Source organism: Capra hircus, chromosome 3 (assembly GCF_001704415.2).
Source record: "Capra hircus breed San Clemente chromosome 3, ASM170441v1, whole genome shotgun sequence".
Classification (NCBI taxonomy): Eukaryota; Metazoa; Chordata; class Mammalia; order Artiodactyla; family Bovidae; genus Capra; species Capra hircus.
Window position 1 is genome coordinate 20,964,318 of NC_030810.1, and position 13,370 is coordinate 20,977,687.

Genomic DNA, 13,370 nt, shown 5'->3' on the forward strand with positions numbered 1-13,370 from the left:
CCTCTGTCCACAGAATTTTCCAGACAAGAATACTGGAGTCAGTTGCCATTTCCTCCTCCAGGGGATCTTCCCAACCCAGAGATCGAACCCGAGTCTCTTCTTTCCAGCTCATATCTTTAATGCTTTGCCTTCCCAATTTGGGAACTTCACCCTCAGTCCTAGTCCCTCTTAGGTTTAGCATTTTAGAAGTTCCAGGCTGACACAGCCAGATCCACTCTATCTTCTTCCAAATTCCCCAGGACTTTTCGCGTCTCCTGCCCAGATCCAGAGACTTTTCTCCCATTCCCCCTGGGTCAGCCTGACCCTATTCTTTTTAGTTGTTGGTCCAGGGCCTCCACAATCCCCTCCCCCTCACCAGGCCTGAGGACTGCTAACAAGTCTTCCCTCACCAGACAAGACACTTGGGCCTCTTCAGGAAGGGTGCCCCACCCCCACTTCACCAAGGGCCTTCCTGCATCCTTGGACCTCCTTAACCACTCCACAGCTTTGGGGCTTATTCCTCAAGGTCCAGCTCCCCAAATTTCAGGGTCTTTTCTCCACATCGGCCTCCTCAGGGTGTAATCCAAATCCCCCATCCGAGGACCTTAAGCCCCGACTCCTGACCTTACGGGAGGCCTTCCTCAGGCCTTCCTCCAGGCAAAGACACCACCACACTCCCTGAGGCCTACACTAGACCCTCTCACCGCCAGGGCCTAGGGCCTCCTCTCCTGCCATCCCCTCCCCCGTCCCGGGGCCTTCGGCCTGGCCTGGCCTGAGATCTCCTCACCCAACTTCAGCCCAGGCCTCCGGCCCCACCCCCTCGCACCAGCAGTCTGTCAGGCCCAAGGCCTCCTCGGCCCAGGCAGGCAGGCCTACCCCCAGAGCTCACTTTCCTCTCTTTCACACTCACTATCCGTGCCCACTCACTATCGTCCACCCGCGTTTTCCTCCTCAGCTGCCTGGCTGCCACCAGCAGTACCCACCCCATGGCCCGGCCTCCTCGCGCCCAGCCGCCTGCAGGCCTCTCCGTTACTCGGCTTGCCCCGCCGCCGCTGTACTGCCAGGCCCCCCGACAGGCTAGTCGGCTCACCGTCCCAGGCCCTCATCCCAGTGCCCCCGGCCACCCGCCTCTGCTACTCAGCCTGGGCGCCCTCAACCCAGGCCGGGCCTGGCGGTCCCGGCCGCTCTCAGGCCCCGGGCCTTCTTTCACTCCACCCGGACCCAGGCCCCCAAGCGGCGCCGCGCCCCCTCCCAGTTCAGGTTCCCCAGGCCCTCGCCGCGCCTGGGGCCTCCGTGGCCCTTCCCGCCTGTCCGTCATTCGCGCCTCAGTCGACTGCCGACCCGCTCCGGGCCTCCCTTCACCCGCTTCTGGCCCTTCCTCGCCGCTCCGGCCAATCCGAGCGGCCTCCGGCGCTCCGAGCCCTGCCCGTCTGTCAGTCGCTCCACTCAGCTTGGTACCCGAGGCCCTGGCCGTCAGTCAGTTCGCTTCCTCCAGCCCCGGGCCGTCAGAAAGGCCTCGGCGCCCCGAGCCTTTCGGCGTCTCCCGCAGCCCCATCCCCTCACTCTCCAGTCCGCTGGCTGTCCTCGCCCAGCGGCTTGGCCTCCACAGTCCCGGCCCCCACGGTCTGTCAGGCAGACAGCGGAGGCCGCGCGCCGTCAGTCTGGTTACGTTGCCCTGGGCCTGGCCTCCTGGCCTTAGGCCGGGCCTCCAGGCCTCGGCCCCCGCCCCCAAGTAGCAGTGCCATCGCTGCCCGTCCGTTCGACATCCGAGGTTCTGCAGCCCGACCCAGTCCGACTGTCACTTCGGTGACCAAGGCCCGGCTAGTCAGCCCTGCCGCTTGTCGCCCGGGCTCTGCCCGCTTCACCCCAGACTGGGCCTCCTGGCCTCGCCCCCCAAGCCCCCCAGCCAGGCCGCGGTGCGGGTCCACCTGCCAGTTTGGTCTCCGTCTTTACTGTGCCCAGTCCTGCCAGTCACAGAATTCTTGCTCCGACCCGAAGGCCTGACTTCCAGTGCCCAGAGCTGGGCCTTGCCCCAGGCCTCCTGGCCTCGCCCCCCGCGCCCCCCGGCCGCTGGGCCGCCTCCGTTCGTTGCCAAAGGTAGCCCCTCATCCCGCGACTTACCCCACACCCCGCTTTCCAGAACCCCCATATGGGCGCTCACCGCCCGCCCGCACAGCTCGAACAGGGCGGGGGGAGCGCTGGGGCCCGAGGCCGAGCTCTTCGCTGGCGCCGCCTCCCGGGACGTGGCCTCCATGGTCGTTGCTGCCGCTACCTCACAGAACCAGCAACTCCGGGCGCGCCAGGCCTCGGGCGCCGCCATCTTGGGGAGGTGCGCGAGTCCGCGAGTAGCAGTCTCGGGCCGCCATCTTGAAAAGGTCAGCAGTTAGGACGGTTCCATCGACGATGTGGGGAAGACTGGGAACTGCGCTAAAAGAATATCAAGTATTTTTGCATACTTCCCAAGTTTCTTAGAAAGCAATAATTGAAATAACTCCCCAGGTAAACATATTTGGGCCTGGTGTGGCTAAGTGCGTATTCCTCAGCAAATCCTTCTCTGGTGCAAATACCAGCTATCCCTGTCCCCTGCCTCTGGACGGTAGTACATGCCAATCGGAGCGTGTGTTCGCCACTACGACTAGTCTGCCGCACTTCCGGCCAGATCGCCGGATATCCGCTGAGTGACCCTTACAAGTCCTTTTTGATCCTGAAGTGGAATAGGTGCCGCTGTTGCTGCTCGTGTTGAGTCCAGAGCCGCAGCCGGACATGGGGCTAGAGGACGAGCAAAGGATGCTGACCGGATCCGGAGATCCCAAGGAGGTAAGAGTCTCGGGCGACTCGACCTCCTTTCACAGCCCTGAGGCTCAGGACCTGACCCGCCAAAGCACGGGACCCTCTGGGCCCCCCTTTCCTACTAGAGTTTGCAGGGTCGGGAGAGCTGGTTTCCCCGTACCTTTCCCCAGACTTCTTCGGGTGACCTTGGGCAAGTAGGTGACTAGGCTTTCTCTGGGCTTCGGCTTTCCCACTCTGTGAATGTGATTAAGGGTTAACGAGAGGGAAAATGCTTTGTGGACTAAATTTTTGTAAAAATGAGGCCTGCTTATGTTTTTAGTCAATCAGCTGTTCAGAGCCTCTAGTTTGACTAATTTGGGGAGCAAGCTGCCTCAGCTAGGGTCAGGGATCCTGGTATATCTTCTGTGGAGATTCCGGGCATCAGGCCTTAGGCTAGTTTCTGTGAAAACGTGATTTAGTTTTCCTTGGGTGGAGGGAAGGGAAAAGTGTCTTTGGGGACAGTGTGGGGATGTGCGGTATAATTCTGTGCTGAGAGAGGGAGCTCTTTCCCAGAGTGAGAATGCCAATTTAATAATAATCATTTATTGGCTGCTTTCGATTCCAAGTGCTTTATATGTACTAATTCATTTAAGCCACACAATAGTCCTGTGAGGTACTAGGTAGTCATAGTATTGCCATTTTACAGATGAGGAAACAAGCATAGAGGTTAAATATCTAATCTGAGGACACACAGCTAATAAATCATGGAGACAAGAATTGAAGGCAGACAGCATGGTTCCAGACAAGGCTTAGCCACAGTGTTACATGGTTTTACAGAAACCAGCTAGTTTTGTTTCCCATCACATTTCCTATCTTTCGTTCTCTGGTCACTTCTCTGCAGTTGTTCTGGGCTTATGGGTTAAGAATAATTGGGAACTAGTTTATGCCATAATCTTTTCTAGTCTTATGTTTAGAAAAAGGACAAGAAAGAAATGGAGCCAGTCTCAGGATATTCAACTGGAAGTATACCAGAAAGTTCAGTAGGGCTTATCAGCAGTAGATGAGAAAACAGAAAGTAAACAAGTAGTCAGTTTTAAAATGAAGAAAACTGAGGTTTGTTTCGAAAAACCTATACATCTTGGAGATTGAATCTTTTTATTTAGTATGACCTTGGTTTTTATCATTGATGTGAAGTTTACATGAAGTAGTCCATATTCAGACTTGTATTTGGATTTCTTTTCTCAAAATATGCCATGATACTTTTGACACAAAATTATCAAAATGATCAATAAAATAATCAGTGTAGTAACACTGCTAATAGGGAAAGGATATAAAGGTCTTGTTTCTAGGATACTAATTTCTGGTTTCTAACTCAGGCAGAATGGGATTTCAGTTTTTTTGAATAACTCTTTTCAGGATGAATTTTTTTTTTAAGAGCAAGGTTAAGAAATCTTGTTTTCTAGAATTGTGCATTCTAAGTAATAACTTCACATTTAGAAGACACCTTTGTTAATTTGAGAATAAATAGCCTGGATTACAGTGGAACCTGCCCTGTCCCTCACTCCAGTTTTCATAAGCTTTGGTCCCTTCCCTGAAGATCATACAATGGGGCAGATTGTATGGAGTTTTGAAAACACAGTGAGGGATTGTTGAACTAGTTTTTTTTTCCTCTGTATATACCTTTTCTTTCCCTTCCTGCAAACGTGGACATGTACATGCACCGGTGGGTAGATGCTTTACTTCTGACTGGTTGAGTTACTGATCAGGCTCTACTGTGCCCTTCCTCCCAAAGAGATTTTTTTTCCCCCACACCCCTTGGAAGAAAAGAAACTGAGGTTGAAGTAATAGGTAGGGCCTGATGCTTTTTAAGCTTGTGAGTGGAGTTGTGTAGAGCTTTGGTACACTTATATTGATAGTGTACTTAGAGTCCTGAAAGTTCCGCAAGCCAAAAAGCAGTGAATGAAATTATCTTTAAATTCTGGCTAAAGGAGAATTTAGGTTTGGCTATTTTCATATACCCAATTCAAATTCAGAACATAGGAAAAAATTTTAGCTTTCTACCTAACTTGGTTTGGGAATGTAAGGATTAAATTTAGCTATTTCTGGTACTGCTGGTATGTCTCAGAATTTAGAAGAAAATATATTTAAGTTGGGGGCTTTCCTGTAGCTCAGATAGTAAAGAACCTGCCTGCAATGCAAGTGACCCAGGTTCGATCCCTGGGTCAGGAAGATCCCCTAGAAAATGAAATGGCAACACACTCCACTATTCAGACACTATTCTTGTCTGGAGAATTCCCTGGACAGAGGAGCCAGGCAGGCTGTAATCCATGGGATCGCAAAGAGTTGGACACAACTAAGCAGCTAACACACACACTGATTCCATATGAACAGCTGACAACTTGAATGACTGATTAATTTGGTTGCACTGGGTCTTAGTTGCTGCACAATGGGATATTCATTGCATGTGGGTTCCAGAGCACGCAGGTGCAGTAGTTGCAGCAGGTGGATTTAGTTGACCTTGAGCCATGTGGGGTCTTACTTCCTCAATCAGGGGTTGAACCTGGATCCCCTGCATTGCAAGGTGTATTCTTAACCACTGGACCACCAGGGAAGTCCCTGAATCTTCCCCCCCCCCATAATTAAAACATTTAATGAGCATAAATATATGACAGATATTATAGATACGGTTAGGTATTACATATTTAGCATATTTGCAAAATCTATACATTAAAATTGATATGGCAATTTTACTGTGACAGCTTGAATCTATATCAGAAAATGTTTGATTAGTGCTTGTTATTACTAAACTGGGAGCCCCTTAAGGGTCTATTGTAATTAACCAAATCATTACAGATATAAAGTGCATAAACTTTTAGAGTGTTGTACACACTTACGTTTGTTGCTAATGAACATGAGATTGTGTGTCCTTATTTAAACATACTCAGGACTTGTTTTAATCAGGTATGGTAAGGTTACAAGCATGGAGACAACTTTTTTTTTTAATTTAACCTACTTTATAATTTAAAATTATTTAAATTGTATAACCTGTAAAGTTGTTTATATCAGTGACCCTGTCTAGTATGATATCTATTACCCTTCTTCAATGCCTGTCCCCCATTGATATCGTTATGGAACCCCAGCTGGGGTCCCCTATTCAGCGCCGACCGCCCCCTACGTGCGCGCACACACACAGCAGCTGCTCCTCCTCCTCCTGCTGTCCCACCCACAGCCCTTGACCCTGGCCAGCCTCCCCCAACACAGGCCACCAGATGGGCTCCTGAGACCCTCCCCCCAACACACGGCAAAAGGCTGCCTATGTACAGCTCATTCCACTGGGGGTGGAGAGCGGGAGGGTGTATGCTAGACCTTGGACTGGCAGTAGAGGCCTGGGGTGGGGGGTCAATGTGCCTCAGTTTCCTCCCTAACGACAATGGAATTTTTATAATACCTAAAAACTGAGGGGACTTCCCTGGTGGCTCAGGCAGTAAAGAATCCACCTGCAGTGCAGGAAATGTGGGTTTGATCCCTGGGTCGGGAAGATCCCCTGGAGAAGGAAATGGCAACCCTCTCCAGTACTCTTGCCTGGAGAATCCCTTGGACAGAGGAGCCTGGTGGTCTACAGTCCATGGGGTCGCAAGAGTCGGATACGACTGAGCGACTGACACACACCCTTCTTCAAAGCATAATCAAGACAACTGTTTTTGAATGAAGTTTATTACTGTAGTTCCTGACTATATATAGTTATATAGATAGCGACTGAACTGACTGTAGTTCCCAAGAGAAGAGGGCAGGCCATACCACCCAGGGCCACATGGGGAGGTGCCAGGACCAATCGGGAGCAGAAGAAGGACTAGGTGAGGCAGGATAGGCATGTTCTGGCAAGTTTTGTTGTTGTTCAGTCACTCCGACTCTTTGCAACCCCATGGACTGCAGCATGCTAAGCTTCCTTGTTCTTTACCGTCTTCCTGAGCTTGCTAAAACTCATGTCCGTTGAGTTGGTGATGCCATCTTGTCCTCTGTTGTCCCCTTCTCCTGCCTTCAATCTTTCCCAGTATCAGGGTCTTTTCCAATGGGTTGCTTCTTCCCATCAGATGCCCAAAGTATTGCAACATCAGCTTTAGCAACAGACCTTCCAGTGAATATTCAGGCTTGATTTCCTTTAGGATTGACTGGTTTGATCTCCTTGCAGTCCGTTTCCTTGCAGTCCAAGGGACTCTAAAGAGTTTCTCCAGTACCACAGTTCAAAAGCAACAGTTCTTTGGCTCTCAGCCTTCTTTATGGTCTGACTCTCACATCTATGCATGACTATTGGAAAAACTATAGCTTTGACTATATGGACCTTAGTCAGCAAAGTAAGGTCTCTGCTTTTTAATGTGCTGTATGGGTTTGTCATAGCTTTTCTTCCAAAGAGCAAGCGTCTTTTAATTTCATGGCTGCAGTCACCATCTTCAGTGATTTTGGAGCCCAGAAAAATAAAATCTGTCACTGGTTCCATTGTTTCCCCATCTATTTGCCATGAAGTGATGGGACTGGATGCCATGATCTTCCGTTTTTGAATGTTGAGTTTTAAGCCAGCTTTCTCTCTCCTTTCACCTTCATCAAGAGGCTTTTTAGTTCCTCTTCACTTTCTGCCATAAGGCTGTTATCTGCATATCTGAGGTTATTGATATTTCTCCTGGTAGTCTTGATTCCAGCTTGTGCTTCATCCAGCCTGGCATTTTGCATGGTATACTCTGAATATAAGTTAAATAAGCAGGGTGACAATATCCAGCCTTGACATACTGGCAAGTTTAAGACTGGATAATTTCTTAATAGGCTGTTGACTTTGGGCTGGTCCCTTTTTGTTTGGTACTTAGCCCTGATGTGTTTCTTCCAGTCCAGTGTTTCTCATGATGTAAACACAAGCTGGAATCAAGATTGCCGGGAGAAATATCAATAACCTCAGATATACAGATGACACCACCCTTATGCCAGAAGAGGAACTAAAAAGCCTCTTGATCAAAGTGAAAGAGGAGAGTGAAAAAGTTGGCTTAAAGCTCAACATTCAGAAAACGAAGATCATGGCATCTGGTCCCATCACTTCATGGGAAATAGATGGGGAAACAGTGGAAACAGTGTCAGACTTTATTTTTTGGGGCTCCAAAATCACTGTAGATGGTGACTGCAGCCATGAAATTAAAAGACGCTTACTCCTTGGAGGAAAAGTTATGACCAACCTAGATAGTATATTCAAAAGCAGAGATATTACTTTGCCGATTAAGGTCCGTCTAGTGAAGGCTATGGTTTTTCCTGTGGTCATGTATGGATGTGAGAGTTGGACTGTGAAGAAGGCTGAGCGCCGAAGAATTGATGCTTTTGAACTGTGGTGTTGGAGAAGACTCTTGAGAGTCCCTTGGACTGCAAGGAGATCCAACCAGTCCATTCTGAGGGAGATCAGCCCTGGGATTTCTTTGGAAGGAATGATGCTAAAGCTGAAACTCCAGTACTTTGGCCACCTTATGCGAAGAGTTGACTCATTGGAAAAGACTGTGATGCTGGGAGGGATTAGGGGCAGGAGGAGAAGGGGACGACAGAGGATGAGATGGCTGGATGGCATCACCGACTCGATGGACGTGAATCTTGAATGAACTCCGGGAGTTGGTGATGGACAGGGAGGCCTGGCATGCTGCGATTCATGGGGTCACAAAGAGTCGGACACGACTGAGTGACTGAACTGAACTAGCCCTGATGTGATTAGTACAGGGGCAATAATTGGTTCAGTGTAGGAAAGTTAGATAAAGGTAGATGGTAAGAAGAGTTTTGGATTGGTTTCTTTGAAATGTGTGCCCCCTGGCAAGTTGTTTGCCAACTCTAGAAATTAGGCAGCCCTGGGAGGGGCTATCTCCAGGATTAGCAAGGCTCCTACAGTGTCAAAACACTATAAAATATAGAAAAATTTAAAACATGATTAATACTGTCTATCCTCAGTAATTACAACATCACTATGATTGCGAATATATATGTCATAAAATTGCTGCTGACATTAATTTTGTTTTCATTTTGTAGGAGGAAGAGGAGGAAGAGGAATTAGTGGTAAGAGCTGTCTCAGGTTTGGAACCATCTCAGTAAAAGAAAGTTTTGAGTTTCATGAAACTCTAAGGGCATTTTAAGCATACTCAACACCTTCGAGAGAATGAGAGTGGAAAAATCCTTTAATACTCCTGTTCAGTGTTTCTGGCATGTGGGCCTGGGAGGCTGACACTTTTCTGGGTTTGGGGCTTCTACAATCATGGTATCAGAGAGCAGAGTAGCATCTTGAAGGCCTGGTACTCAACCATGTGCTCTTTGTGGTCTAATAAGGAATTCTAGAAGGAATCTTAAATGATCCTTCTCCATGTTAACATTGCCTTTGTAGCTGGTCAGCTGGGGTGCATAGACCAGTTGTCCATTGAGGGGAATTAAAATTCACAGACATTATATATCCCAAAATGATGTGATAATAAACAAGGCAGGCCTCCTCTAGATGTCCTTCAAGTTTGGCCAGGTTTCCTTTATCACCTTGTTTTTCAGATAGGACTGAGGCTTTCAGTGCACACTGGCAACCCTGGAAGGCAGGAATGTGAAACTTTCCCCTTCTACTTAGCATCAAAATTAAATGGGAGACCCCATTCTGCTCTTTCTGGCGGCAGTGTGGCTCTGCCAGGTGGCCTTCTGCATGGTAATTCAGAGACAGCAGCTTGGTTTGGTGGTTTTATTAAAGCATGTGGTTTATGGGTCTCCTAAAATCCCCATTTTGTTTTTGTGTGTGTGTGGGTGTGTGTTTCTCTCTCAGGATCCCCTAACAACAGTGAGAGAGCAATGTGAGCAGCTGGAGAAATGTGTAAAGGCTCGAGAGCGGCTCGAGCTCTGTGATGAGCGTGTATCCTCCAGGTCACAGACAGAGGAGGACTGCACAGAGGAGCTCTTTGACTTCTTGCACGCAAGGGACCACTGTGTAAGTCCGCCTAAAGTCCGGAAGGGGAAGGCTTATAGTGGCCAGGGAAGACTTGGTGATGACCACCTTTCTTTCCATCCTAGGGGCAGGACAGTGCTAAGCATTTTACATACATAATCTTACATAATCCTCTGATTCACTGAAGATAGCTATTCCCATTTTACAGATAAAAAACTGAGGCTCAGAAAAGAGATGTGGTGTTCCAGTTTAAACTGCTAAGCAGGGGACTTCCCTGGTGGTCAAGTGGTTAAGAATCTGTGCTTCCAATGCAGGGGATGCGGGTTCAATCCCTGGTCAGGGAACTAAGATCCCACATGCCACACAGCAGGTCAAACAATAAATAAAAATAATTTAAAAAATAAAAATAAACTGCTAAGCAGTAAGGAAACTGGATTCTGTATTTTAAGTACAAAAGGCTATTCTTCAATATATATTCTCCAGTGTGTCTTGTACATAATAGTTGGTACAAAAGTTTTTTTTTTAAACTTGTTTTTGACTCCCTTACATATGTAACAGTAACATATTTTAATAAAGTACAGGGTGGGTAGGCAAAGTTTGATACGATTGTTTATGTTAAAACTGATTGGGTGGCTAATAAGCATATGAAAAGATGCCTAACACCATTAGCTCTCAGGGAAATGCAAATCAAAATCACAATGAGATACCCCTTCACACCTCAGGATAGCTGTAATAAAAAAATATGAGGAGAAATGGGTGAAGGGGGTTGATAAATAACTCCCCACAAAATAGTTAGTGACCTCCACTATCATAATTTATGCTTCAGCAATCCCAATTTAGATATTTTAATTCTATAATATACAGTGCAGACACACAGATGCACATGGACACGTGTTCGTACACAGCTCCTCTAACACATTCTAACAGGTAAAGAAAATTCTGTTTGGCCATGCCATGCTGCGCATTTTGTAGGGTTTCCTGACCAAGGATTGATCCCGTGTGTGCTGCATGGAATTCCAGCCAACCACTGGACCCACTGCCAAGGAATTCCCTGGAATTTTTTTTTTATATATAAGAAAAAAAATCCAACTGAAGTCATACTGTCTAGAGATAAACATGTTTTCTTATATAAACATTTTTAAACAAAATGAAATCATAATAACACATTTACATATAAAATGAAGGAGCATTATATTTCTTTCCATTGATTTATATTCATATTTTATCCATCCTGTAGTTTATAATTATTCATACAGCTTTTTTTCAACATGATTGTAGTGGAAAGAGGGAAAATTTATATATAAAATACTTATATACTGCTTTCTATATCTTAAGAAATGTGTTGGTGATGTGGAGAAACTAGAAACCTCACATACACTGCCTATGGGAATGTATATTGGTATAGCCTTATTGGAAGGTCTGGCAGTTCCTCAAAAGGTTAAACTTAGAGTTAACATATGACCCAGCAATTCTACTCCTAGGTTACACCCAAGACAAATGAAAACATCTCTACACAAATTTGTACACAAATATTCATAGAACCATTATTCATAACAGGCACAGTTGGAAACAATATAAATGCCCATCAGATGATAAATAAAACTTGATGTATCCATATAAAGGAATATTATTTGGCAATAAAAAGAAAAAAGTACTCAGAAAACATGTCTGTTGGTGGGGTGGATAAACAAAATGTGGTATGTACATAAATGGACTATTATTGAGCCTTAAAATGGAAGGAAACAGACACATGCTACAGCATGGGTGAACCTTGAAAATATGCGAAGTGAAATCAATCAAAAACAAAAGAACAAATACTCCACTTACATGAGGAACCTAGAGTAGTCCATCATTGAGATAGAAAATTGAATGGTAGTTGCCTTTATTTAATGGCTATAGAGTTTTAGTTTGGGAAAATGAAAAAGTTCTGGAGGTTGATGGTTGTAGAACAGTGTGAGTTAGTTCAGTTCAGTCGCTCAGTCATGTCCAACTCTTTGAGACCCCTTGAATCACAGCACGCCAGGCCTCCCTGTCCATCACCAACTCCCGGAGTTCACTCAGACTCACGTCCAATCGAGTCGGTGATGCCATCCAGCCATATCATCCTCTGTCGTCCCCTTCTCTTCCTGCCCCTAGTCCCCCTCAGCATCAGGGCCTTTTCCAATGAGTCAACTCTTTGCATGAGGTGGCCAAAGTATTGGAGTTTCAGCTTCAGCATCAGTCCTTCCAGTGAACACCCAGGACTGATTTTCTTTAGGATGGACTGGTTGGATCTCCTTGCAGTCCAAGGGACTCTCAAGAGTTTTCTCCAACACCACAGTTACTTAAGGCTACACAAATGAATTGCTTGAAATTATTAAAATGCTGAATGTTATTTAAATACTTTGAGTCAAAACTGGGTTAAGATCTGGGAATGAGATGGGCGTGGTCCCCTTTACTGAGTTATAAGCCAGCACAGGAGACAGAAGTAGAATGGTTAGTAAACTGGTAAATCTCCTGGGTATAACCTTAGGATGCCCTTTACTGAACCTTCTATTTAAAGTTGCTGTTCCTTCCCCCCACCATTTTATTTTCCTCATAGCATTTATCACTACCAGAAGTTATACGTATATCTCTCTCATTGTTCTCTTAAGTTCTATAGGACACAGATATGTCTTGTTTACCATAGTGACTCAGCATGTAGAACGGTATCTGGCATATAGTAGATGTTTTATAAATATTTGTTGAATTAGTAAGCACTGTGATTGGGAGTCATAAGTTTCTTTGGGAAAAACAGGAAGGACAGGAGCTTGTTGAAACCTAAATATGTAATGTTAGGTTTTAAAGGAAAATTAAAAGATGAAAAAGTGTGGAAGAGATTCCCAATTAAGAAGATAGTATTCCGGTAATTGAGGGGAGTTCACTAGGGCTCAAGAAGAGTGTGAGAAGGTGAGTGGTAAGGGAAGAGGCAGTGCTGCTCCAGGTTATGAAAAGCATTGTAATTCATGACATTAAACGTGCCAGTTGGTGACATTCTTTTCTTTCCCCCATCTAGGTAGCCCACAAACTGTTTAACAGCTTGAAATAAGTGTGCAGATTTGTTCACCCCAGCCTTCATCACCTGGGCATTGGGATATTTCCTCATGGTTTTGAACATGATGTTTATTTGTGTAACTAAGTTCATGTGAATCTCAAGGATTTTGGCTTAGGCAAGTAATTTCTGTGTAATTATCAGTGATTTCATCTTAATAAAGTCCAGTGATCAGCAGTCTTGCCTTCTTTTTTTTTTAATTAAAAAATTTTAAGCATGAGGACAGATAGAATAATCATCATCCCCCATATACTCATTACCTAGCAATAATAAGGACTTAAAAAATTTTTACTTTGATGGCATTTGTAACACTACTTGCTTAATATTATTAAATACTCAGTTCATATCAAAGTTTCTTTTATCTCAAAAGTGTCTTGGAAATTCCCTTGGCAGTCCAGTGGTTAGGGCTCTGAGTTTCCCCTGCAGTTGGGCACAGGTTTGGTGTCTGGTTGGGGAACTAAGATCCTGCAAGCCATGCAGCACAGCCAAAAAAATAACAGCAAACAGGTTTTGGTCTCAGGGTCCAACAAGATTACTTTTCTTTAAAAATACTGTTTTTAGGGGAGAGTGGAGAGGGGTACTGGAGTCTAAACAGGGTGAGGAAAGGGGATCTGGCCAGGC

The 13,370-nt window shown here is 46.0% G+C and overlaps 2 protein-coding genes across 2 annotated transcripts in view; one reads left to right on the forward strand and one right to left on the reverse strand.

Moving 5' to 3' along the window:
• Positions 1-2,352, reverse strand: part of LRRC41 (leucine rich repeat containing 41) — an 18,667-nt gene extending 16,315 nt beyond the window's left edge. The window contains exon 1 of the mRNA XM_018043717.1: positions 2,101-2,352. Within this exon, the coding sequence (XP_017899206.1) occupies positions 2,101-2,299 (199 nt within the window). The 5' untranslated portion in view covers positions 2,300-2,352. The remainder of the gene's footprint in view (positions 1-2,100) is intronic.
• Positions 2,316-12,926, forward strand: LOC102176290 (cytochrome b-c1 complex subunit 6, mitochondrial). Its single transcript, XM_005678509.3, has 4 exons — positions 2,316-2,796; positions 8,794-8,820; positions 9,560-9,721; positions 12,714-12,926. Exons 1-4 carry the CDS (start codon positions 2,743-2,745, stop codon positions 12,744-12,746), a joined length of 276 nt encoding a protein of 91 aa, XP_005678566.1. The 5' UTR covers positions 2,316-2,742; the 3' UTR covers positions 12,747-12,926.

Coding starts and splice junctions, on each gene's coding strand:
- LOC102176290 (XM_005678509.3), top strand. CDS start 2,743: ATGGGGCTAGAGGACGAGCAAAGGATGCTGACCGGATCCGGAGATCCC. Junction 8,821..9,559: donor AGGAGGAAGAGGAATTAGTG/GTAAGAGCTGTC, acceptor TTTCTCTCTCAG/GATCCCCTAACAACAGTGAG. Junction 9,722..12,713: donor TGCACGCAAGGGACCACTGT/GTAAGTCCGCCT, acceptor TCCCCCATCTAG/GTAGCCCACAAACTGTTTAA.